Raw genomic sequence first — 26687 nt, 5'->3', positions numbered from 1 at the left:
TCTGAACAATCTATGTTTCAAATTTGAAGATGATATGATAAAAAATAAGGTTACTGTAAGCTTTGATCTTTACCATGGCACATTTCAAAAAATGGCCACTGGGCTGCTCCAAATCATCACCTGCTATAATGATGTAGAATAAAGTAGAAAAATCTTTATAAATTAATTATTTACATGTGGTTATTACCTAGAGTATGTATCTACAAAACTTTATTTATTACATAAAAACATTGTATACACATTTGACAAAAATGGGTTTTAACTTAAATATTGAAATAAACTAGTAACCGTAAACTACACAGTACATAGTAATTATGAAGCTTTTAAAAGAAAAAGAAAACTATTTACATTGTGGACACCTCATGTTTTACAAACTAAAGCACTCACCAGTTGTTGTGAAGTGATAAAAGAAGCATTCATATTAATGGCGGTGACGTATCTCTATCGCGAGTAAATTGCGTAATCATTCATTCAGTGGTGGGCGATAGAAAAGCACCCAGACAGCGATCTGTTACTAATAATAAGCTTTTGTCCTCACAATATACATTCAGAGTACTTGCATAATGTTAGGTACATCAACAATGTCTGCAAAATAGCGAATGTGCATCAGAATGACAAGCAGTCTAAGTTACTGCAGATAAAAGGTGCACGAAAATAACACACTAAAACATCAGTAAAACACTACACTTATTAGCTGTATGTGAAATATTAATCATAATGTGTGTGTGGACTCATTTTAAACATAATACTCTGACTGACCTGATCGCGTATGCCTTTTCCATAGTAGAATCGCGCTGCTTGTGAAGTTGTTGAATAACAATATGGATGTAGGATTATTTGATGCAAAATCCCATGGAATATCAATAATTCTCATATGTAATACGTTTGTGGACTAAAACTGCGAATGGATGTTATATTGTGAATGCTTAGCAATGAGTTTTCAGCAGTGTGAGCTCGTCTAAAGTTATGAGGGAGGCGCAGTTTCATAATAAGAGCGTGAAGTCATTTTATGAATGAACAAATTTAAATATGACCTCGTTGCATTAAATGTATTATTAATTTTGCTAGAGTATTTATTTCGTGGAACAGCACTTAGAAATGAAATCTGAACCCTTTAACCTTTCTAATGATATATGGCATGACAAGTTTAATAACCTTCTTCATCAGTATAATGTATTGTAAACTTAATAGTTTGTAAACAAAAACGCATCAGGAGCATGCACGGGCCCGGTTCGCTTTAACATGACAATGAGTTCACTGTATTCAAATGGCCTCCAGAGTCACCAGATCTCAACCCAATGGAGCATTTTTGGGATGTCGTGGAATGGGAGCTTCGTTCCTTGGATGTGCAGCCGACAAATCAACATTATCATGTCAATATGGACCAAAAAATCTGAGGAATGTTTCCAGTACCTTGTTGAATCAGTGCCATGAAGGTTAAGGCAGTTCTGAAGGCAAAAGGGGGTCCAACCCGGTACTAGTAAGGTGTACCTAATAAAATGGCCGGTGATTGTCACTGCCGCTTATCCTTAAGACAGATTGCATCACAGCAGCGCGACCGAAAGTAGTAAGACCGTTACCATTTGAAAGGATGCTTAAAATGTTTCCTTGAGCTTGGTATTGTTTTAAATAGCCCACCATAATCTGTAGTCTGAGCGAGCCTGTCATGGGTTAATAGCAATGTCAGATACATTACTAGTTAGTTTTAGGGACACTCTTTTCAAATAATGTTCTTTTCATTTGTCTGTCAAACAACCTTGCGTATGTGTCTACCCCCACCCCCAGAAAAAGTTCAGGCCCAGGATTATTTTTTGCTTTAACCCCTGTACATAATTTCAGATTATTCCCTTTGAGGTTCAGTTCTTTCAGATGTGATGGGTTTGATCTTCCAGCTGAATCCAGAACAGCACAACTTTCATCTATGATACGGAACCTTAAGCTGTGGAGAAATACAACACACAGATCACATTCAGTAAAAACTTAATCAACATTCATTTAATTTAATTCCATAATCTTATGTCAGTTTATTTATTTTTGCAGCTATGTAATAAACAAGTTAAAGAACAAATCATTAATATTGACCAATCAGCTTTCAGTTTTATAATTCATTCATCATTATGACTGTCTAAAACAAATGTACTAAAGCTAATATCCAAATAATTGCATTTAAACAGACAATCTTACTTGAGTTTACAGTCAGGATTTTTCAGTACATCAGAGATCAGCTTCTTTCCTGAATCTGTGAAATGATTATTAGACAGATCCAGATGTGTCAGGTGTGATGTGTTTAATCTCAGATCTGAATTCAGAACAGTACAACCTTCATCTGTGATATTACAAAACCTTAAGCTGTGAAAAAATAAAACGAACAGATCAGATTGACAGGAAAACACAATTATTATTTACTTTATTTATCTCTTGTCATATGTTGTCAGATATTTATTCTCATGTAAATGAATAATTCCACAATTTTATGCCAATTTATTTATTTTATTTTATTGAATTGTAATTGTAATAAACAAGTTAATGCACAAATCATTAATATTGGCCAATCAGCATCCAGAACTGACAATCCTACTTCAGTATCTTCAGTTTACAGTCAGGATTATTCAGGACATCAGAGATCAGCTTCACTCCAGAATCTCTTAGATTATTATGAGACAGATCCAGATGTGTCAGGTGTGATGGGTTTGATGTCAGAGCTGAAGTCAGAACATCAAAACTTTCATCTGTGATATCACAACCACTCAACCTGTAGAGACGAAAAATAGACACAGTGTGTTTGAGTTCAGACACACTGATGGGATGAATGAAGTCTTCTTCACCATGCAATCAGACTATGAACTGAAACAAATATGAAGATCATCACAGTCATGATCAGTGTTAGACAGCTGTTAGGAGAAGGTTAAATAATCTTTAAATGTAAAATGTGGCCTTCCCTTTGCCGCTTGGGCCTCTTGTAAACTGTAATCCTTAGGGTGAGGACACTCACACCCACTTTTAAATTTGAAACTTAGTAAACTTACTCTTAGTATTATTTTAGCATTTATCTAATATGACATCTGATATCACATAACTGTGTCTGTCTCAGAGATGATCACAAGTCTCTGAGCTCGAGTTCAAGTCAAGTCTCAAGTCTTTGAGCTCGAGTCCGATTCAAGTGTCAAGTCTTTGAGCTTGAGTCCAAGTCATTATTTCATAAGGAAGACAGTTGGAGTTAACCTCCCGTAAAGTTAGCTCGTAGCTAAACCAAGAAGCAAGCTAACGGTAACATAAGATGGTCAATGCTGCGCTAATGTTAGACATGTTTATTGACCTGTCTGGATGTGTTTTCAGATGCCTGATAAAATTTGATGTGGTTGAGCAAGAATCTTTTATCTTGAGGCTGCATATTTTGCATTGAGTGCTCCTTTTGTTTGGGCCGTCATTTTGGAAGTTTTTAAACCCAAAGCTAGGGCTGTGACGGATCAAAAAACTCACGGTTCAGATCACATTATGGTTTTTGAGGCACGGATCGGATCATTTTTCGGATCAGCAAAGAAAAGGTTGGGAAAAATCGAATAACAAATAAAGAAATTACAAACATTTATAAAAAAGGACAAAGTTGCACATTAAGTAAGGTCTAAAATTATCATTAGGTACAGAAATCAAATTAAATGAATAATAACAGTCTTTATTGTACATTTTTAATAGTTTTTTTTTTTTTGAGCTACAGAAGTGATTTTCTCTTTGTCTTGGGTTGTTTGATTAACATTAATTACACAGAATTAAGTAGGTTAATTGAGGTTACTGTCTCTTTAAGAACAAATAAGCACAGGCTGGTTTTTGACTCTATAATTCACTTAAGACACAAACAAACGTTTTTATTACAAAAATAATACTGTGAGATCATTTTGTGTGTATGTGCCCTGTCAAGAATAGAAAGATTTAATGTTGGCTTACTTTTTGAAACGCGTCTCCGTATATGCACTACTGAGTGCACTTAAACACTTGCTCACACACAGGCGGAGAGCGAATTCCAAATGGCGCTTCAGGAATAAGATACAGCATAAACAGTTGGTTTACCTACAAACGTTATGTTGTTTTTCATTGCTCTATTCATCAAATGTATTAATGGACTACAGTATGAGACACAGTAGTGCAGGGGTGTCAAACATCCGGCCTCGCGTGATGATTTATACAGTATTATTAAATATTAAATAAATATTTTAAAAACTCTTTAAGGCGGGTGTCTAGTTCGTTTTTTAATATGAGAGACTTGCGGAAAGCAGCAAAACGAGGAACATAGACTAAACACGTTGCCTAAAAATCTTGCTGTTTTCTGTTACCGCTCCGCTAAAGATCCACTAATTCCGGTAATCCACTTCGTGTTTTCCCGCCCGCTCCACAGCATCTCTGTGTCCACTCTCTGCCTGGAGAGCGAAGACGACAGTTTCCGAAGTTCGTTGCATTAACAGGTAGATTCATTACATTATATCAGTTATTAAACCGCAGAATTTGTAATTTGGAAGTTTGTTTATGTATTTCTTCCGGTAATGATTTTCTGTCGGTGTTCTAAAAGTGCTAACAACTTAGCAAGCAAACAACAACAAAATATCCACATTCTTAGTGTTAAGGTTACAATGCTTGTCTAGTCGATTTAATGTTCCCGATCAGATCTAAGTTAATATAAACAATAAACTTGCTGTTGTTGGCACAGTTTGTAGACACAATATACAAAAAACACAAATTCCTTCAGAAAATAACGACAGATAACGGAAAGGAAGGCTGCTAAAGGCAGTTTAACATTGCAAACATGGATTCAAAGCTCCATCAAGCCAGCAGGTAAATCATATTGAATATTTAGCAGATTGCCACACTTTAATTCTTGTTATTATATTTCCCATTATAATCACTTGTCTAAGTTGATGCTAATAATATACTAAAAACCATAATAATAGTACCACCCCCTTAGTGCCCTTTTTGGTTTGGGCCACTGCCCCATCTAGCATTTCATTTTTTAAATGACTGTTCTAGAGCTGAAGATCTTTGCCCGAACCCGACGGAACCCGTCGGGACCCGACGGGCTCGGGCGGGTTCGGGCTTCCTTTCTAACATTTTACACGGGCTCGGGGCGGGCTCGGGCTTGCGCTCCGGCTTTGTGAGGTAAATGAGCGTTCAAGTTCAATCAGTAGCGCAGGATCGCGCTGAATTCATTTACAGTGGATTGGATTTAATGATTTTCCTCATCAAAAACATGTAGCCTAATCTTGGTGAGTAGGTTTTTCAATGTATAACTAAATATGAATCGAGTCTTAAATACATAATTTAGACAGAGGATATAGACTAATGTTGGCAGTAATGGAGAGAAGTGCCGACGCAAATCCCGCGGAGCCTTTCTCTTAATTTCGTTATTGCCAAATACCCATCTTAATTCAGAATGTATTATCTTAATTTAATTCGTTAAGAAATAATAATTTTATTGGCATATTTATAGTGTATTGCATAAGCCTATTTAGAATGAGATGTTACAATGTTACAGATGACTTATTTTATTTCTTTGTTTCAACTTCCAAGTGGCGTGTAGATTATTAGTCATGAATAAATAATGTTAAAACCTGTGTAAATTTCTCATTCTTGACAAAAGCTGTGTGTGTGCGCACATTTAAATAATGTCGGGCTGTAAACGGGTTCGGGCTTTTAAATAGCTGTCAATCTAAATGTACGTTCGGGTTCGGGCTGCATTCTGTCGGGCTCCGGACATTTCGGGCCTAACTTTTAAGGCCCGATTACAGCTCTAGACTGTTCTCATTACAAATATATTCCAAAGAAAAGTGAATGGTTAATAAATAATTTTGGCATTAAGGTATAATTTTGTTAAGGTTTCATGCAAAGGAAGTAAAATTAAGGCTTTTCAACCCAAGGCCAGTGGGTTTTGTACAGATGTAAATTTGTGTGTCTAGTATATACAGTATGAGTGTGACTTATGAAATGTAGTTTTTACAGAGCTGTGTGTTTCACTAGTTTTCTTGCTAATTAATTAGTTTGTGTAGTTCATTTTAAGGTTTAAAAAAATTATCCGGCCCTCACATTGTGCCGTTATTTACCATCCGGCCCTCAGCCTAAAATGAGTTTGACACCCCTGCAGTAGTGCAACACAGAAATTGTTTATCACAGAAACACCTTAAGGTTAAATTTTTGCGGTTAAATTGTTTTAAATCACTTGAAAGTTAACATTTGCAAGCCTTAGAAATACGTGCAAATGATAAGCTTTCCCTATTTAAATGTGCATATTAATCTGCAAATCGCATGCGAGCCGAACCGCGGGTTGTGATCCGTACGGATCAACTGCGATCCTGCACAGCACTACTCAAAGTTTATGATGAATGGCAGATCTTTAGTTCATTATGATGTATAGCCATAGCCTACTGATATTCTAAACACAGCCTTATTCCTTAAAGGGCACCTATTATGCAAAATCTACTTTTACAAGGTGTTTGGATATAATGTGTGTTGGCAGTGTGTGAACACAACCACCCTACAATGAAAAAAGGTCACATTAAAAATCTTTTGCTCCCAACCAAATAGGGGCATTTTGCACATGCTATTATAAATGATCTGTTGGGTATTTTGAGCTGAAACTTCACAGACATATTTTGGACACACCTGAGACTTATGTTCAGAGGTGTAAAGTACTTGAGTAAATGTACTTCGTTACTGTACTTAAGTATTTTTTGGGCTACTTTGTACTTGTACTGAGTATCAAAAATATAGGCAACTTTTTCTCTACTCAATTACATTTTTGATTGGGTATTTGTACTCTTTACTCCACTACATTTGAAATGACACTTAACGTTACTCGCTACATTGTTTATTCATCAAATAAAAACGAGACAAAGTGTCAGAGGGTGATGATGGATAGAATCTGTGGTCGCGAGGTTACACGGACACACACAACTGAGGGACTTCATTTGGCGTGCGCAGAGCAATCGTATGAAATCAAAGTACTGCGAGAGCGAATCAAATGCATATGGAGAAGTCTGGTCTTGCAGTATTTTGATGTCAAACACTGAATGGCTTGCGTTGAGCCACCGTAGCGGGACAGCTGCGTGCTGCGTATGTCATAAACTGTAGAGAAAAGTTTGCGTCTGGTCTGAGAGAAGAGATAAAGAGCAAACATATGGATGCATATCACATTTGCTTCAGTCAACGGACCCTTTGTTAAACATGTGATGCTACAATCAAAGCAAAAGTGATGCGCGATTGCAGGAGGGTCATCCCGCAAATCAAAGGCAAGCACAAATGTTTATATACTCTGATGCTACTTTATCAGCTAACCTGAGCTGGTAAATTACATAACTTGATATAACTTACTATATATAAGCCAAAATAAACCAGCGAGGTCCTGTACTGATTGCCCGAGTAACTTAAGTACATTATAAGATTGATAATAAGTGTACAATTTCACTGTCCTCACATTTAATCAAGTATGCTGTAATGTATTTACTGTAAAGAGGGATGCATGACGGAAGAAATGTAGTGCACTTAAGGTGAGATGGTGTTACGTACTACATGTGTTTACAATTAATCTTTCAAATGAACAACTTCACGTTTTTAATATGCATTATCATATTTCTGTTAGTGTAATTTTAGTTTACTGGAATTTTGTAAATATTAAAATTATATATTTTTTAGGATAGGCCTATATAAGAATATTTGGTAACACTTTACAATAAGGTTCATTAGTTAACAGTAGTTAATGTATTAACCAACTTGAAAAAACCACGAGCAATACATTTGTTACATTATTTATTCATCTTTGTTAATGTTAGTTAATAAAAATTTAAGCTTTAATTGTTTGTTCATGTTAGTTCAGAGTGCATTAACTAATGTTAACAAGATTTTAATAAAGTATTAGTAATTGTTGAAATTAACATTAACAAAGATGAATAAATGCTGTATAAGTGCAGTTCATTATTAGTTCATGTTAACTAATGTAGCTAACTAATGTTAACTAATGAACCTTATTGTAAAGTGTTACCATATATTTATATCACAAAGTTAGGCTATATATTTTTCAGCATGGCACATTCAAGTACACAATGACACTAGACTAAAATTAAATGGGTTTAAATTAAATTTAATGTAGATTTCTAGACTAAAATCTCATGGCATTTAGTTGAATAAAATTAGACTAAAACTAAATCAATTCAGATGACAAAAATATGACTAAAACTAAATTAAATTTTAGTCAAAAGACTATGACTATGTTTAATCTGTGTTTGTTCTGCCAGGTCAAAATGTTGAGGTGTTTGATTTATTTTCTATATTAGGAAATAAAACCTCATAAATAAACTTTCTTAGTTTTCACTGCCCAGACCTACAATGTCTCTTTGTGTTGAGGACTAGTGCATCTTTGAGCCAACATTCAGTACGAGTAAAAATACTTGAGTACTTTTAAATTGGGTTACTTTAATACTTTAACTCAAGTCGTATTTAAATTGGTGACTTGTAACTTGTAGTGGAGTAATTTTTACAGTAAGGAATTTGTACTTTTACTCAAGTATGGCTTTCAGCTACTCTTTACACCTCTGCTTATGTTACATCTTGTAAAAAGGCCATTATGGGTGCCCTTTAATCATTAGTGAAAGGAGAGCCATAGTGAATATTTTATTCAATCTTACTTCAGTATCTCCAATTTACAGTCAGGATTCTTCAGTACATGAGAGATCAGCTTTACTCCTGAATCTCTAAGTTCATTCTCAGACAGATCCAGATCTCTCAGGTGTGATGGATTTGATCTCAGAGCTGAAGCCAGAGCAACACAACCTTCAGCTGTGATATTACAACAATCCAACCTGTAGATAACAGACAAAGTTTGTTCACACAGCAGTGTTTCCCATAAATTACTCAGACTGTAATTTACCACCATAGTTTCAAAGTGAACCAAAAATATTAATACAGTTCTCATAATAACCTAAAGATCACTAACGCTAAATGTGTGTTGATTAGTTTTGTAACAAAATCAGAAAATATGTAATCGATAACAGCTTTATATAGTGCCATCCAGTCTCCAAAAACACTGCACAGATCAAATCTACAGGGAGTTGAGTTTGTTTCTCTTCCTGGATCTTGATTACATTTACTATTAATTGAAGAAAAAGTATGTGAATCTTTTGGAATTTCAAAGTTTTCTGAATAAATTTGTCATAAAATGTGATCTGATCTTTATCAAAGTCAAGGGTATTGACAAACATAATGTGTCTAAAAATAATCAGATTTTTCATGTCTTTGTTGAGAACAACCAAAAAACTCCAAATGCTTGTGGAAAAGGTATGTGAACACTTGAGAAAATGACCTCAAAAAAGCTAATTGGTGTCTCGTTAAGATAATACTTTGGAGGTGTGAACTACAGCTACTTTGACTGATAAAAACCCCTCAAACTTTTGGAGTTTGCTTTGTACAAGAACACGCTGTGTGAGCCATGCCTCACCAAAAAGAGCTTTCAGAGGAGCTACGATCAAGAATTGTTGCTTTACATAAAGCTGGAAAGGGTTACAAAATTATTTCAAAGAAATTCACCAGTCTACAGTTAGGCAAACCATCTACAAATGGAGATGCTTTAGGACTGTTGCTACTCTACCAAGAAGTGGGCACCCAGTCAAAATGACACCAAAAGCACAACGAAGACTCATCAATGAGCTAAAGAAACAACCCAGAATGACAGCCCAAGATTTGAAGGAATCATTGGTTCTTGTTAACATCTCTGTTCACAAGTCTACAATAAGTAAAACACTTAACAAGCAGGGCATCCACAGCAGGACACTATGAAGGAAGCCACTGCTTACTAAAAAGAACATTACTTCACGCCTGAAGTTTGCAAAAGAGCCCATTGACACTAAACTGTTATGTGTACAATGTTTTGGGGACTGATGAAACTAAGATTGAACTTTTTGGAAAAAACACACAGCGCTACATCTGGCGTAGAAAGGGCACTGTATATCATCATGAAAACATCATCACTACTGTAAAATATGGTGGAAAAAACATCATGATTTGGGCCTGCTTTGCTGCATCTGGGCCTGGCCAGCTTGCAATACTTGAGGGGAAGTATAACAGACAATTATTCAGGATAAAGTGAGAATGTCTGTATGTCAGCTGAAACATGTTGATAACTCTGGAATTCACTGGAATTAGAGCAGTGGTTCTCAACCTTTTTCACTTACAAGTAAATAAAAACTTAAACACGATTAATGATTAAACTAAAACATGTACAAAAGTTAAATAAAAACTGCACACTCTAAGGGGCCAGTCACACCAAAAGCGTTTATGGCAGTTGCAGGCGCCTTATTTGAATTATATACTATGGGCAGGGAGCGTTTGCACACTGTTTATGCGCGGTGAGCGTTTTTTGCCGCCAGCCGCAGCACGCGCTTTTGAAGAAGCGCTGAGAGCGGAGAAGCGCCCAACGTCATTTGCGTCGACAAGACAGCTGACTCGGTGGTTGCTTAGCAATATAAAAAGCCGGATCGCACTGCTCTTTTTTTCTTTCAAAATGCCCCAGATCCGACTTGTGTCCCTACTTTCCGTGACTGGTCACATATACATGTACAAAACATTGTGCAGCATGTTAACTAACAACACAAGCAGCGGACTCTGACATAATATTAGTTTGCATAAATTTAAACCCATCTTTTCTTCTGCACGTGTTTAAACAAAAGCAGAGGGACTCGCCCACAGTCTTCACAGACCATCCCCACATAGCAATCAGGACAGAAGTGGTCAAAAGTGGACAAAAGAGAGAGATTAAAATACCATGTGTAAACGGAATGTGTCTCTCTCTTCCACTTGTGATCTGATCGACGAAAACACATCTTAATACAAGGTGTAAACAGCCTCCTAAGCCCTATTCGGACGGGATTAGTTTTACAGGGGGACCTCTGAGAAAATCGTGCTTCTTAGAGGTCCTCTGTGTTTTTTTAATCTCGTCCAAATCAGCCATGTCTGTGTTTTTCTCTGACGACCTCTGTAAGAATTTCAGAGCAATTTACCTACTGTTTATCGCCGAACTCAGAGGTCCTCGGAGAAATGTAATCCCGTCCGGATGCAAATGTCTGTGTTTGCCCACAATATCTTTTGAAAACACGGTTCATTTCGTGTTTTGGCCAACGTGATCTCCCGTAAGGTCTTACTAAAGGGCGATTTATAGTCGTGCGTAGGTCCTACGGCGTAGCTACGGCGTAGGCTATCCGTAGCCTGTGCGTAGCTCTGCGTAGCCTGATGCGCACCTCACAAAATTTCTAACAGCGCGTCGGCTCTACGCGGACCGTAAGCGCTGTGATTGGTCCACCAGAACCCCTCCCGTCAGGTAAAAAAACTGCGTCATAGGTATTTCCGTTTGAGACGGTGAAAACAAAGATGAGCCAAGTTGAGGAGTGATTTAACTCAAACTGAAACATAAGTCGCTGTTTATTTACTTCCATCATTGCTGGACTTCTCAAATTATACACAACAAGTTGCTATTTCTTCTTCGTTTGTGGGTTTACTTGCTTAGCTTCTTCTTCTGTGACGACTTCTGCTGCTACTGTGGTTACACGCGTGATTACTGCCAACCAGCGGTTTCGCGTGTGTTTGCACGTCGACGCGGACGGCGACGCACAAGTATAAATGAAAACCGACGCGGAACCTACGCCGTCGCTGCTACGCCGTAGGACCTACGCACGACTATAAATCGCCCTTAACGCGTGTATATTGTAATTCCTGAGTCCCATTCATTCAGATATGGATGTTTTTTCCATTCGGCGAAATAAAATAATTAAATCAAGACGAGCTGAATATCAAACACTGTTAAGACCGGCCACTGTAATATCAGTAATGTTATAAGGTAAGAAACTCTGTTCAAAGTTGTTCAACTCTGGAATGGTAATGTTAATTAATTAAGATAATAAATTGTTATTAATCATTATTTCTTTGGGTTTATTATAAGCAGACAGTTATATAAAACACGTAGGCTAACGTTACTTTAGTAGGATTTGTATATATATATATATATTTTTTGTTATAATTAAATTAATAAATTACATGTTCTGTAATAATTTTACATTTAAAGCAAAATATTAAACATTACAAACACGCGTATCCAAAACACGTGCTCTTCTGCAACACCCAAATGCACGAAACAGACACTCCCATCTCTGGAATAGCCTGAGAATTTTAATCCAGTCCGATTCGGTACATAAAATCACAGACATCCTGGGGGACACTTTAAACTCAAAAGTAGTTTGGAAAACTAATCCCGTCGGAAAAGTGCTAAAGAATACTTAGTGGGAGCATTTACTACAGATTAACAACTGATAACTAAACTCCACAGCAACCTTTGCTCCCTAAATTTGAAGTAAGTGCGACAGTCAGGAGAGCAAGCTTGAGACTCGCCACAATCAGGAGAGCAAGCGCTGTACTCGCAACGATCAGGAAAGAAGGTGAAAAAAGGGAAACTTTTAGGGTGAGCACTGCATTGGTTTCGGGACGATTGAATGATGAATAAATTTATCCTCAGCAACAATATCAATATCACACAAGGTTTTTCTCCATTTACACATGTGTCAAGGATGTGACATTAAATTGATGTGATTGAAAAAAAAAATTATTCTCATCTTTCATATGTCTTATGGTCACAGTCTATGAAATGTATATGAAATGTAACATTTTAAAAGCAAAATTTAAACTGAAGTTTATTATGACAAGAACTGCAATTGACATAAAAATAAAATAAATAAATAACAACCAAAACATTTTAATTAAATGTAATAAACTTATTGTTTAAAGTAATTGTTTTGAACTGATCAAAACTGAACATACTATTATTTAAAATTCTAAACAAATCTGATTATTTACTTATTTATTTAGATGAAGGTTAGTAATAAAGGTTTTATTATAATTGGATCTGTCAATCGGCGCGAGGAAGATCGTTTGTGAGTCTTGACGATCTTAACAACTTTAACATCAATCTGGGGCCTGTTTCAGTAAGGAGGTTCAACCAACTCTGAGTTCAAACTTGATGATGTTACTGTGCTGAAAACTACGTGCTCTTCCTACATACAATATAGTTCTCATTTTTTATCCGCAAAAAATTGCCACGTTTTATTTTGTGCCACCATACTTGTATTCATAAAAGTATTCAACACAAGGGCTATAGATACAACATACATAAGCCTGCCAATGTAAACCTCCGAAAATAATATTTCACAATTGCAGAGATGTTTAAAACCATGTTTCCTGACCCAAGGTTGCAGCTACATTCTCATGTGGAAGCAACAAAACGGCATATATTACTAGATTCGGATTGGCTATAACTAAAGAACTGACTGACCAGTTCAATATGGCCAATGGATTTGTGGACATGTTTGACGAGAGTCTCAATAAGATAACGACAAAAAATTAAGCAGTTGGATCTTCATATTCGCTACTGGGTGGACGACCACGTCCAGTCATGATATTTCGGCTAGCAGTTTATGGGTCATGCAACGGCGGTGGACCTGCTCAAACATTTCAAAGTAAGCTTTTATTCTGAATTTTAAAAATGTTGAGTTTTTTATTTTATTTATTCATAAATAATATATGATATGTTCTATGATATCACGATTGCAAATGTTACATTGAATGTATAGTTTAATAAACAAGTAGCCTAGTTAATATGTACTCACTTACAATTTAGACACAAAATTGTTTTGTTTTAGTTCACCGATGAAAGAAAAGCAATACTAAAGTGGTGTGTTTTGTTTTTGAATGATTTAGCATTTTGAATGAATTTTAATGAATGACTCAATGATTCATTTATTAAGATGGTCACTTGCCGCCACCTATTGGTTTTAAAGGCATTATTGATTTTTTATATTTGTTCAAACAGCAAAGGTTTAAAAATTGTCCTTATATACGTTAAAATAAAGACTGGCGTAAAAACTTCTCGGTTACGGATGTAACCCTCGTTCCCTGAAGGAAGGGAACAGGGATGTCACGTCGTGACCGACAATTGGGAACTCGCTTAGAGAGACCAATCTGCTTCGTTTACTACTAAAACGCCAATGAACTTGGCATTGAGGTATTTGCATAATGCCAGGGTCGCCCCACCAGGTGCACGTCACGTTCCGACCAACAAATTGGGAATTCCTACCAAAACGTCACTAGAGCTGACCTCTTCCAGTGTCTGCAAAAAGCCCTCCGGTTTCACTTAAAGAGATGGAGAATAGGATTTAAGGCAGAAGGCCGGGCACTAGATGTTCCTTTAACCCCACAGTAGTGCAAGCTACTGGGAAGCACCCTATCTGAGCGGAATAGGAACGCTGCGGAAGCCACCGCCCTGTGAGGGGTTAATGGTGGAGAATAGTCAACCATGGTTGATGTAAATAGAGAGCCGTGGCTGTGTAAGCAAAGCAGGGCTCTGCTGAGGGAAAACGTGGGCTGGTAGGATTAACTCCATGGAAAAATATTCAGAAAGGAAACCCGCGTAGCGTACGCAATGTGGAGGCCCGAGCCATGCAGCTAGTGAGAGGTTGACAATGGATGCTCCGCAACATCAGGCTGCCAGGGCAGCGGAGGAGAGTAAAATCAAACCATTAAGCATTTTTGACTGGATGGCCTTCCATACTGACACTTATTGTGTACAGTAATGTCAGTCGGAGGCTGCAAGACGACATGCTCAGTGATCCCCCAGGTGAGATGGAAAACCTAATGAACGTGTTAGGTGTCGCCCAATCAGCAGCTCTGCAGATGTCTGTTAGCAAGGAACCACGAGTGAGTGCCCAAGATGAGGCAACAGATCTACCTGCGCTCAACCGAAATGTTTCCAAATCAGCTGAACCGTCTGGGGGTGGAGTCGCCATTTGCCGGGGCGCGCTGGTCGTGAGAGCGCTGTGTTGAGTGAGCCGGGAATGTGAATGGCACTAAGGAACCACAGATACTTTTGACTCCAAATAAGGAGAGGACGGGCGAGATGCGACAGGTGACGAGAGCGCAAACCGCTTTGACAGTTGATATACGCATTAGTCGCAATATTGTCGGTGCGAACTAATACATCCTTCCCTCGCAGCTCCGTCGCGAAGTGTACAAGTCCCAGATATGCAGCCCACAACTCGCGGCAGTTGATGTGCCAGTACAGCTGGGGTGCTGTCTACACCTCAGAAGCTGGGGCTCCCCACCCCGTGTCGGATGCATCTGTGTGTACAACAGCATGCCAAGAGACCGGTTTCATGGGCACACCTGCTCTCAGAAACGCGGGGTCTGACCACGGGGTGAATGTTAGACGACACGCAGGTGTGATGGTTGCACGGTGAATGCCAGTGCGCCACGCTCTCCTCGGGACTTGATCGTGAAGCCAACGCTGAAGCGGTCTCATATGGAGCAGCCAGAGCGGTGTCACAGCTGCGGCTGTTGTCATATGCCCCAGGAGCTTCTGAAATTGTTTTAGGTGGACTGCGTTTTCCCCTCGAAACGTATTGAGGCAAGTCAGGCTTGACTGGACGCGCGCTTCTGTTAAACGTGCCGATAAATCGATCGAGTCCAGTTCCATACCGAGAAAAGAGATCCTCTGCGTGGGGCAGAGTTTGCTCTTTTCACAGTTGACCCGAAGACCCAAACGGGTTAGATGCCGAAGCGTTAAGTCTCTGTGTTCGCAAGGGTTCGCCGAGAATGCGCTATTATAAGCCAATCGTCGAGGTAAGCCAGAATGCAAACACCGCTCTCTCTCAGGGGCTTTAACGACGCCTCGACTACTTTAGTGAAGACACGGGGAGAGAGAGAACCCTTAAACCCGTGCGCACACACAGATGGAATTTCCAAACGGAGCCGCATAAACAGTCACTCAATATAAAAACGTTACATTGTTTTTCAGTGCTCTATTTGCCAAATATATTTTAATGGACTACAGTATCAGACAGAGTAGCGCAACTCTCGCTATAGTTTTAACATCAAGAGTTATGCCCTTCAAGAGATCTTTGAAGGGCATAGTGAGGATCATGTCTGTCTGAAGCTGGACCAGACACATTCAGGAGCATGTGTGTCTGTGCGTACAGAAAGCTGCTCACTTTAGCGCCTTTTGCGGTTAAATTGTTTTAAATCACTTGAATGTTAACATTTGCAAGCCTTTAAAACATGTGCAAATGATTAACTTTCCCTATTTGATTTTGTGTATTAATCCGCAAATTGCATGTGAGCCGAACCATGGGTCGTGATTTGTACAACTACGATCACAGCACTATCTATGACTTACTTTCACTTTCATATGCGGCAGTTTGCTTGTTGGCTTGATGAATAGATCGCTCATCTGTCTTGTTGCGTGTTGCAGTAGTGCATCATATCTGGCTATAACATTTTTAGCACTGTTTTAGCACTGTCACTTAAAATGTTTAGACTCTTTCACTTAAAATCCATCAGTTTCCACGCATTCTCAAACTATTTCAGTGATTGACTCATTGGTTGCAAATCGTTGCTCTCATCTGAATAAAGTTACATCATCATGTAATGTTCAAATCGCGACCCGTCCTCTTCCTTGCTTTCCATGTGAAACACTGCAACCTTGTCATCTTGCATGTTTTCCATGTGAAATCAATGGTGTGCTTCGCTTCATCGTGCTGCTGTTCAGTGAATTGAGAACAGCCCATCACTCGCGCACTGTCCTCCTAAATTATTTTACAAGTTCGCACATAACTATTTTTAGGTGCAAATGTGATTGAAATACTCGCACTGTAGAGCCCTAGAAGAGGAGTCTCTATTTATAAATTATCACCAATATTGGGGTAATATGATTAGTGTCCTACCAAAAGGGCAGCTTTGATTTTCTTTGCCGAACAGAATAGTGAAAATGGCGGAAGGTGTTGATCCCACACTGTAAAACAAATACCTTAAATTCAAGAAAACCCCTAAAATCATATTCTCTTTTAATTTCAACTATGAACAGGAAACAACTTTTTCATTTGTAGTATTTTTGGTTAATTTGAGGTTTATGTAAATGTTTAGGCTAAGACAGGTTCTAATGACCATTTCACAAGTATACCATTTAGAAAGCATGATATTACTACGGAAAAAGTGCAACCTTGTTTTTAAGCTACAAATACTATAGTTATTCATGACCATAATAACTTTATATAGTGAGGTGGAGATTAAAGAGTGTGTTGTGATCTGACCTGAGTGTTGTCAGTTTACAGTCAGGATTCTTCAGTACATCAGAGAACAGCTTTACTCCTGAATCACTTAGTATAATATTAGACAGATTCAGATTTCTCAGGTGTGATGGATTTGATCTTAGAGCTGAAGTCAGAGCAACACAACCTTTATCTGTGATATTACACCAACATAACCTGTAGAGAGGAAAATGAAAAACATGGTTGCTTAACATAAAATAAAAATAAACAAAATAAATTTCTCATAGACTCCTGAACAACACTGAAGAGCTTTGACAGTTACACTTTATAGCAGGGTTCACCAAATGGTGGACCCCGGACCGCAAGATGCGTCAAAAATCCTTTTGACGCAATGAAATGAATAAAAAGCAAATACTTTTTAACTTTATTATAAAATCCTTTTTATATCAGGCACATAAAGGCAGCTCAGTAGCGCTATTTGGGTCCTACACCGACCCAGGTTTGAGTGCTGCGCGCCGACACGAACAATTACAGACAGATGTGCAGTGAAGAGAGCGGCACACGCCAATACAACTTTCAATGACTGAAAAACAATGGCATTCTCATAAATTAGGAAAGTTGGTGCGGAAAACTTCTTTTTTGAGGTGGGTGGAAAAATACGCATGAATTCTTCCTCATTTGCTCGGAGTCTGTTGCGGTTGTCAAAAGTGGTAACATTACATGCTATTACGAAACTAAACATAGACACTTTGGAGAAACTTACCCTCAGCAGTACGAGGTAAGGGTGCGAAAAATAAATGAACTTAAAGCCCAGTATGAGCGACCCACACGGGTCCTCACTCGCCTACAAACCACCAACGAGCCTGTGAGTGTTCACTGAAAATACAGTGGATTTTAGGAAAGCATAACAAGCCCGTTACAGATGGGGAAATAGTGCATGGATGCTGCGTGAAACATTTTTAGATGGAAAAGAAAGACATGAAGTGAGGAAAATAATATTTAAAATGTTAGCTGGAAAGGACAAAGCAATTTCTCCCACTAAAGTTCTCAGTCAAATTAATGTATGCAAGTTAACATAAATGGAATGTGATTTTTTTAAACTAGGAAGATTATGCTTCCATCTTTAAGTTAAACTCAGTTTAACCTATTTTATTTCATTTGAGCTTATTTACATTTTTATGGACTTAAAGGAACAGTACAAATTAAGAGAGAAAATCCTTATGAATTAAAAGAGACTATTCAGTATACATGATAACATTACATTTTGTTCAATAAAAGCAAATATTTACACTAATTTCTATAGACTGGCGAAGGCCGTCAATTTATGCGTAAAAAAGCATTTTGGTATAAATCAACATTCGCATACAGAAGATATGAGGATTTAAAGCAAACAGTTAAGCACGTGCTAAAAAGGGAATAATATGGATTTTTTTTTTCAGAAAACTGCGTAAAAGAGATTCAAGCACTTTCAATGACCTGTATCTATGCATGTATATTTTCAACAACTTTCCAGGGCCTTGAATTTCCCCCCAGATTCACAAATTTTCAAGGACCCGTGGGAACCCTGTTCATTGAATGGGTTATTAATAGTAATGACATCACACTACCAGGATAAAGTTTTATTAGATTAGTTAGAAGTTACTCTATTTATGCCTTGCTAAACTGCATGTTTATCATGCAGCTAAATACAGTGCACAGCATAAATGAGTACACCCCCTTTGAAAATTAAGATCAGGGGTGTCAAACTCAATTTCATCCTGGGCCACATCAGCATTATGGTTAATCTCAAAGGGCCGTTTGTATTTGATCGACTGTATGAATGTATCAACTCTTATTACTGTACATTGGATAATTTCCCCTGCATTTGCTTACTTTTGGTTTTGTTAATAACTCAATTAATACCTAGCTTTGAAAGTAGAAGCCCAGGCAAATAATGACAAAGTGTAAAGATTACGACTATTCTACAGATTATTTTTGAAATTGTGGTGACAAAAACACATGTTGTATGTGAGTACAGTACACTCAAAATGTTCTGTTATCCTTCATTGTGCAGGTCAGAAAATGAGAGGCATTTTAGATACTAATAAAGAGTTTTACAATCTCCACAACACAATTATGCATTTATTAAACACATCTACCCTCGCTTGTCATTTCTTGCCCTCGTTACAAAAAAGCTGTGATTTTTTACCTGGCTTTGAGTGGCTGATTGACTGACGTCTCGTGAGTTCAGTGTTGTAGGCTACAGATCAATAGTTTCAATCGTTTATTAAAAGTAATCGGTTCAGATGAGTCATTAGTTCGCGTATTTAGCGGGAATAGACGTGTCATAAACTAATCCCAGCTGGACATCGCGAAACATTTCTGTACACGAGATGGAAAACATTTTCTCGCTGGATCCACGTGAGCGGGAGCGAGAGAGGGAGAGAAAGAACGAGCAGATACTGTCCGTTTCCATATGCGGAGGTCGCATAGGCAGCGTCATCAAGCCTGGTTTATTTAAGTTAACTGACCATTACATTCGCAAGTCATACGCATATTACAACTATTTACTATAAACAAAGAATAATATTTAACTTTATAATTCTTAATATTCTTAAACAAGGCAGTCTTGATGACGTATGCAGCCTGGAAATGCGACCTCCGGAGGCTGCAGCCTTCGCATTCAGACACGCCCACTCTAGCCCATTCTCTATCATGCAATCATCAACATTATCACTATAATTACATTACAAAAAGACTTTGGCGGGACAAAAATTAGTTTTGGTGGCTGATAAAAAAATATATATAGGAAATAACCAGCAAAAATAAAACTTATAACAACAATAAAATAATCTGTAAACTCTCGTGGGCCACATAATTAACATAATTTGTAAACTCTCGCGGGCCAGATGAAATCAGGGGGCGGGCCGGATTTGTTTGACACCCCTGTTCTAAAATTAATTAGTGACCTTAGATGTCACTTCACTGAGTGTAAGGGTTTTGTATTGTGTTCTGTGTGGTTTATTGTTACGGTCTTTTATTTTGATATCATGTTCTGTTTCTTGTCTTTTATTTTGAAACTATGTCATGTCTCACTTCACCATGCACTTCCTGTTTGTCAGTATAAAGCCGGTTCAATCCAATCATCTCACTGCTAAGTACTGTATGTGTAACACTGCATCACTAAGCGTTCTTGTTTCATGGTTTTTGTTTCTTGTTCATGTTCTGGTTTTGACCCTTGCCTGTTATTTGGATTACGTTGTTGTATTGCCCTTTGGATGTTGTTTTTGCTGTATATTTTAATTATGAAACTTTTATACTCAGCCCCGCCGCTCCCATAACGCGCATCACGCGCTGTGCGTAGGGCACCAGGTCCTGAGAGGGCACCAAAACAATAGCCTAATGAAAAAAAATTATAATGCTGATAGAATTTTATTAGCCTATAGAAATATTATTAGGGACTTTTTATCCATGAAAATGTTACAAAAAAGGGGGGACGAGATAATTTAATTGCTCTAGTATAGAAAGTATGCCCCCCAGCCTTTGATGGTCCGTGCCGGTTGATCGCGCGGGCACCATTAACAGAATGACGAAGCTTGACAGAGCCCGTTTCTCAATCCGAAGGCTGCAGCCTCCAGAGGTCGCATTTCTAGGCTGCATAAATCATCAAAACATTCTTATTTCGTAATATTAATGATTATGAAGTTGACTATTATTCTTAGTTAATCGTAAATAGTTTTAATATATTTATTAAATATATTGGCAGCCTTCGGATTTAGAAACGGCCAGACAGTAGGCAACTTTTGGAAATGGCCCGAAAAGACAGCAGGAGTCAGGATCGGATAAAAGAAGAAATTGCGGGATGATGCCCGTGCATCACTTGCAGGTAAGTCCATCATGTTTAATCATTCCCAAATAAGGAAAATGTGCATGGGCTGCAGCTGCTGCTTATCGTAATGCGCCTCGAACTTGCTGTGCTGACATTAATGTTAGCAAACTATGTTGTTATAATTTATAACTTCAGTGCAAGCTAAATTGAGATTTTACTGTAAAACATTACCTATGCATTTTACAAATAACTGACGCCAGCTTTTACTTTCTTTAGATATTGAGATAGTTTATTTTGTGGTTTATTTTGACGTGACGTACTTAGTTAATGTTAGCAGTCAGTGCACATGGTAGGCTAACAATTCCTGACTGTTAAATATATATAAATATATGTCATCATGTATGATATGAAGCAAACATTACTGTGACACTTAGTTCTCTAAATCTTTGTAATATTTAAGAATTTTGAGTATTCTTGTTGTTGATGTTTATTTAATGTAATTTATTTAAAGTGACATTGTACTTGGGAAAAACATGTCTATTTTGCTATTCTATTTAAGTTTGGTATTTTTTCTATTTTGCTATTCTATAAAAGTTTGCACTTTCAAATGTGTAGTGTGTGTTTACTAAAGCTGTGAAGATTTTACTTTCTGCTATTAAGTTATATGTTTGGTAATAAAAAGTTAAACGGGCAAAAACAAACAAAACATTTCTCAGGGTCGGGCTGGGGGGCATTATAAAGGAATTATGCTTAGGGCACCAAAATGGCTAGCAGCGGCACTGTTTATACTGCTGTCTAGGCCAGGACTCCCTTGAAAAAGAGATTCTGAATCTCAATGGGATTTTTTTCCTGGTTAAATAAAGGTTAAATAAATAAAATAAAAATACTAACCACGCATAAACATCATTTACTTAAAAATACAAACACGTGCACACATGTTACTCACATATTATTTTAGCACAGTTTGTGCTGAATACAGTAGTGATATAAGCCATTCATATGTTTAAAGCAACTAAAAAACAAAAAACAATGTAAAAGCATGTCAGAACCTCTGCCAGTGTCCAAAAATGGTCGGACCCCAGAGGGTTAAGGACAAAAACTGTCAAATGTCTGAAACATCCGGTCTCATGCTGTGATTATTACCATGGTATAATTGACTCTAGGCCATGAAATCATTTATGGTAGGGCTGTCAACAAATATTCTAAATTCGAATATATATTCGAATAGTTTAAAAAACGAATTTCAAATGTGAAAATTAATATTCAAATATTTATTTTTTTAAACGCCCGCGGTAGTAGGGGCGTGGCTGTCTGCTTTGTGAGTGGGCGCACTAGTGCGCCTGGTTCAGGGACAGGTCACATTAGTCACACTGTCTGACAGAGTCACTGTTGAAAGTTGACGCGTCTTGCATGGAAGATGGCAGAAAGTCGACCGCAGCAGAGAAACCGATTTTAACCCCCCCAAAATCTAAAAAGCCATGTCTGGAAGAACTTTGGCTTTTGGTCAGTGGGAAAATTGTTGAGCCGCGAGATACAGTTGTTAGCATACCATTCGACCACTAGCAACATGATGTCACATCTCGAAAATGTGCACCCAAATGAGCATGGCATCCTGTACACACTGCATATTAATTTGTTTGTCACTTCAACTTTTAATGCTTAATCCTGTTCTGTACACACACACACACTTCAGTAATTTACAGGACTTACAATCGCATTCTTCAACCGCATTAACTCCCGCAAAATGCAGGTAGTGAAAACCGCGTTTTCAGAAACTTTGCATAGTGTGCAGCCTACATAACCGAACTGAACAACTAGTAGTTAATAAAGTGTTAAACGTCATCATGGAGATGACAGGTCTCTCTTCTGAAAAAATTTATTCCTAAAAGAGGAAAAAGTCTTCTGCATGCACGGTACAAAAAAATGACAGAGGCACAGTGTTGCCAGATCTTGCACTAAAAAAACAGCAAACAAGAAAATTTCAATAATAAACCGAAATAAATCCAAACACTTTACCCTCAAAGATCAAAATATTGGGACCGGTGTCATGAGCAATTCGGTCCCCCCTGGCAATTTGGTCTCCCCTTGGACCCTGATTGGTACCTAGCACTAATGCCTGGTCAAAAATTTGTCATTGCGATATCTCGTCTGTGTTAGCGGTCTAGCAAGCTAATTACGTTGTACAAAATAGAAGCATACACATTTTTTTTAATAAACATTAACAAAAAAATAATATAAGAAACTGATATTAATGTTGCAGACACGTCAGTACTTTTGTGTCATCATCTGCTTTACAAAAACAATACTTTAATTTTTTTATAGTAAAAGTGTAGAAATCATGGCTTATAAATTATAATTTTAATGTGTGATTCAGCTATGTATTAATCGTGTTTTGTATAAGTAATTTATTAACTTTACACAGTACAAAAGTGGAAAGTGCACAGTATAATAATATAAATAATAAAATGAGACAAGCAATGTGTACATCTCCCACCTAATAGCCTAATTTATATACTACTATATAAAACATAGCATTTAAAAGACATCAATTGTAATTTTAACAACGTTCTAACTCCATAAATCATAACGCGATTTTGTAGGAATTGTTATAAGGCGCTAAGAAAACTACCCATGAGGAGTTTTTTCAGCCCATGGAATCACCCGGGGGTCCTAAGGGGGCAGAATTGCCAGGGGGGACCGAATTGCTCATGACACCGGCACCTTCACATTTTAACAACACCAAAAACTTGATCACTTCATGAGCCAAAAGCCATAAACGGTTAAGCGCTAAAAAAGTATGTGAGCACCAAAACGACGAGGACCTGGCAATGCTGCAAGAGCGCGCACAGCCTCACAAATGCGTACAACGCCACGATGGAGGTTTATTGCAAAACATAATGCTTTTAAATTATTTTGGTCAAAGCTGTGAGTGATAAGCACACGAGACGGCAGAACGTTATCTTCGTATCAATCATGTTTTCGCATTTAAATGTGGTTGTCACTCCTGAAAGTTTGCAGTGTGTATGAGACCGCAATGTGTGGAACTCCAGCTAAACAGTCGCGTCTTGACACTTACTTTGCATCGCCCGCCACAAGCTCTTTGTCTGCAACACGACAAGAGGTCATAACAGAGAAATTAATTTCGTTCATGTGTAAGGACATGAGACCGATCAGTGTCGTGGATGGAGCAGGCTTCAGGGAGTTTTGTCAAGCAATGTAACCGAGGTACCATATCCCTTTGATGTCTCTTGATTTACTTGTTTTTGTGTATGTAATATACGTTGTCAAATATGTTTAAACTTAAATAGACTACCTATACAAGTAGTTATGTCTCTTTGTATTAATTTGTCCTGTTATTGATGTAATGCCTGTCATTAAAAAAATGGGCAACCAGATATTCGAATAGTTCGAATATTCGTGTTTTTTAGGGAGAATATTCGAGCGTCAATTTTGAGCAATTTTGACAGCCCTAATCCGCGGTGTCCCCTCGGTTGTACATTATTTTCAAATAATCCAACGGCCCGTTGTCAATTATTTCTTACTTAATATTATGTCTTTTTTTTGACGGAGGTGGTGTTTAGAGGCTTTTCATAATATTTGTATTAACAGATATCTGTTGTTAGTTTTACTTACTGTAGTTTTTTTGTTTCTTTAATCGCAGGCTGTAGTTTCACAAGAACTTCATCTGCTGTATTAGCATCTCCAATAAATGGATTTAGATCAAGTTCATCCAAACGCTGCTTAGACGTCAGCAACACAAAAACTAAAGCTGCCCACTGTGAAGAGGAGAGTTTGGTCTTTCCTACTGATTCAGAGTTCACATAATGTTGAATCTCCTGCACAAGTGAATCATCACCCAGTTCATTCAGACAGTGAATCAGATTGATGGATTTATCTGGGGACAAATTCTTATCCATCTTCTGTTTAATGTACTTAACAGTTTTCTTGTAGGAGCATCTTCTCATCTGTGTCAGTAGATCCTGTAAGAGAATCTGATTGGACTCCATTGAAAGACCCAGAAGAAAACGCAGGAAAAGATCCAGATGTCCATTCTTACTCTTTAAAGATTCATCTACCGCTCGCTGATGTAACTCAGATAATACAATTTGTTTCAATAATTTACGCTTCACTATGTCTAGAATTTTAGACAACAGACCTGATTCATGAGTTTGAGCAAACACATTTATGCTGTTGTTTGTGACCATGAGGTGAGCATAAAGAGCTGCTAGATGTTCCTGGATGCTGAGATGAACAAAGCAGTAAACTTTCCCCTGATACAAACCAAGCTCCTCTCTAAAGATCTGAGTACACAATCCTGAGTACACTGATGCTTCTGCTACATCAATGTCACACTCACTCAGGTCTTCATCGTAGAAGATCAGATTGCCTTTCACAAGCTGCTCAAAAGCAAGTTTACCCAGTTTGAAAATCATCTCTTCATCCTTCACTTTCTTCTCATAGTCCTTCTGATGTTTGATGTTTGTCTGAATGATCAGGAAGTGTGTGTACATTTGAGTGAGAGTCTTGGGGATCTCTTGACTCTCTGCTTCACTCAATAATCTCTCTAGAACAGTGGCTGAAATCCAGCAGAACACTGGGATGTGACACATGATGTAAAGACTCCTGGATGACTTCAGGTGTGAGATGATTTGATCAGACAGACTCTCATCACTGATTCTCTTCCTGAAGTATTCCTCCTTCTGTGGATCAGTGAAGCCTCGTACCTCTGTGACTCGATCAACACACTCAGAGGGGATGAGATCAGCTGCTGCTGGTCTGGAGGTGATCCAGATGAGAGCAGAGGGAAACAGATTCCCCTTGATGAGGTTTGTCAGCATCAAGTCCACTGAGGTTGATTCACTTACATCACACAACCTCACACTGCTGTGAAAATCCAGAGACAGACGACACTCATCCAAACCATCAAAGATGAACAACACTTTATATTTATCACTGAAGATTTCCATTTCTTTTGTCTCTGGGAAGAAAAGGTGAAGAAGATCTAAAAGACTGAGTGTTTTGTCCTTCATCAAATTGATCTCTCTGAAAGGAAGTGGAAATATGAGGTGGACGTCCTGATTCTCTTTCTCTTCAGCCCAGTCCAGAATGAACTTCTGTACGGAGACTGTTTTTCCAATGCCAGCGACTCCCTTTGTCAGCACACTTCTGATGTGTTTGTGTTGTTCAGGTAAAGGTTTAAAGATGTCATTACATTTGATTGGTGTCTCCTCTGTTGTTGTTCTTCTGGATTGTGTCTCAATCTGTCTCACCTCATGTTCATTACTGATCTCTCCACTTTCACTCTCTGTGATGTAGAGCTCGGTGTAGATCTCATTTAGTGGTGTTGGGTTTCTCTTATTTGATGTTACCTCATACAAACACCAACACTTCTCTCTCAGAATTGATCTGAATGTTTTCTTCCTCCTCTGACAGTTGGCGTCTGTTGTGATCCGTCTGGATGGCAAGAATGACAATTAAGAATCACTTTTCACTTTAATATTATCTTTTCATTTCATTTATACCATGATCAAAACAACATTTTAATTTAACTGGTTGCTTTCACAGATGTGTCTCTCTGCATGAATATCGCTGATAATGTCTCTCTCAATGAATCAATGATATTTTGCAGACATATCTCTTTGTGTGAACATACTGTATAATAATGAAGATAACATTTTCTACCAACAATCACAAGATTAATTTTGCATATCTTTTACATAACAAATCACCATATAAAAGCATAATCACGTTTCAGAGTGTTTTTA

General features: G+C 37.8%; 1 protein-coding gene across 3 annotated transcripts in view; it reads right to left on the bottom strand.

Moving 5' to 3' along the window:
* Positions 1–215: 215 nt before the first annotated feature.
* LOC135767089 (protein NLRC3-like) overlaps positions 216–26687 on the bottom strand; it is a 42161-nt gene continuing 15689 nt past the window's right edge. Inside the window, exons 5-10 of one of the 3 annotated variants that reach the window (XM_065276694.2) lie at positions 24556–26376; positions 17157–17330; positions 8664–8837; positions 2579–2752; positions 2185–2349; positions 217–1939 (exon numbers count right to left, since the gene is read on the bottom strand). In XM_065276694.2, the coding sequence (XP_065132766.1) occupies positions 1696–1939; positions 2185–2349; positions 2579–2752; positions 8664–8837; positions 17157–17330; positions 24556–26376 (2752 nt within the window). In that variant the 3' untranslated portion in view covers positions 217–1695. Of the gene's footprint in view, positions 1940–2184; positions 2350–2578; positions 2753–8663; positions 8838–17156; positions 17331–24555; positions 26377–26687 lie in introns of all 3 variants that reach the window. The other 2 variants (XM_065276695.2, XM_065276697.2) reach the window with 2 other exon arrangements.

The sequence above is a fragment of the Paramisgurnus dabryanus genome, chromosome 6 (genome assembly GCF_030506205.2).
Source record: "Paramisgurnus dabryanus chromosome 6, PD_genome_1.1, whole genome shotgun sequence".
Classification (NCBI taxonomy): Eukaryota; Metazoa; Chordata; class Actinopteri; order Cypriniformes; family Cobitidae; genus Paramisgurnus; species Paramisgurnus dabryanus.
This window is presented reverse-complemented; position numbering and strand designations above follow the sequence as displayed.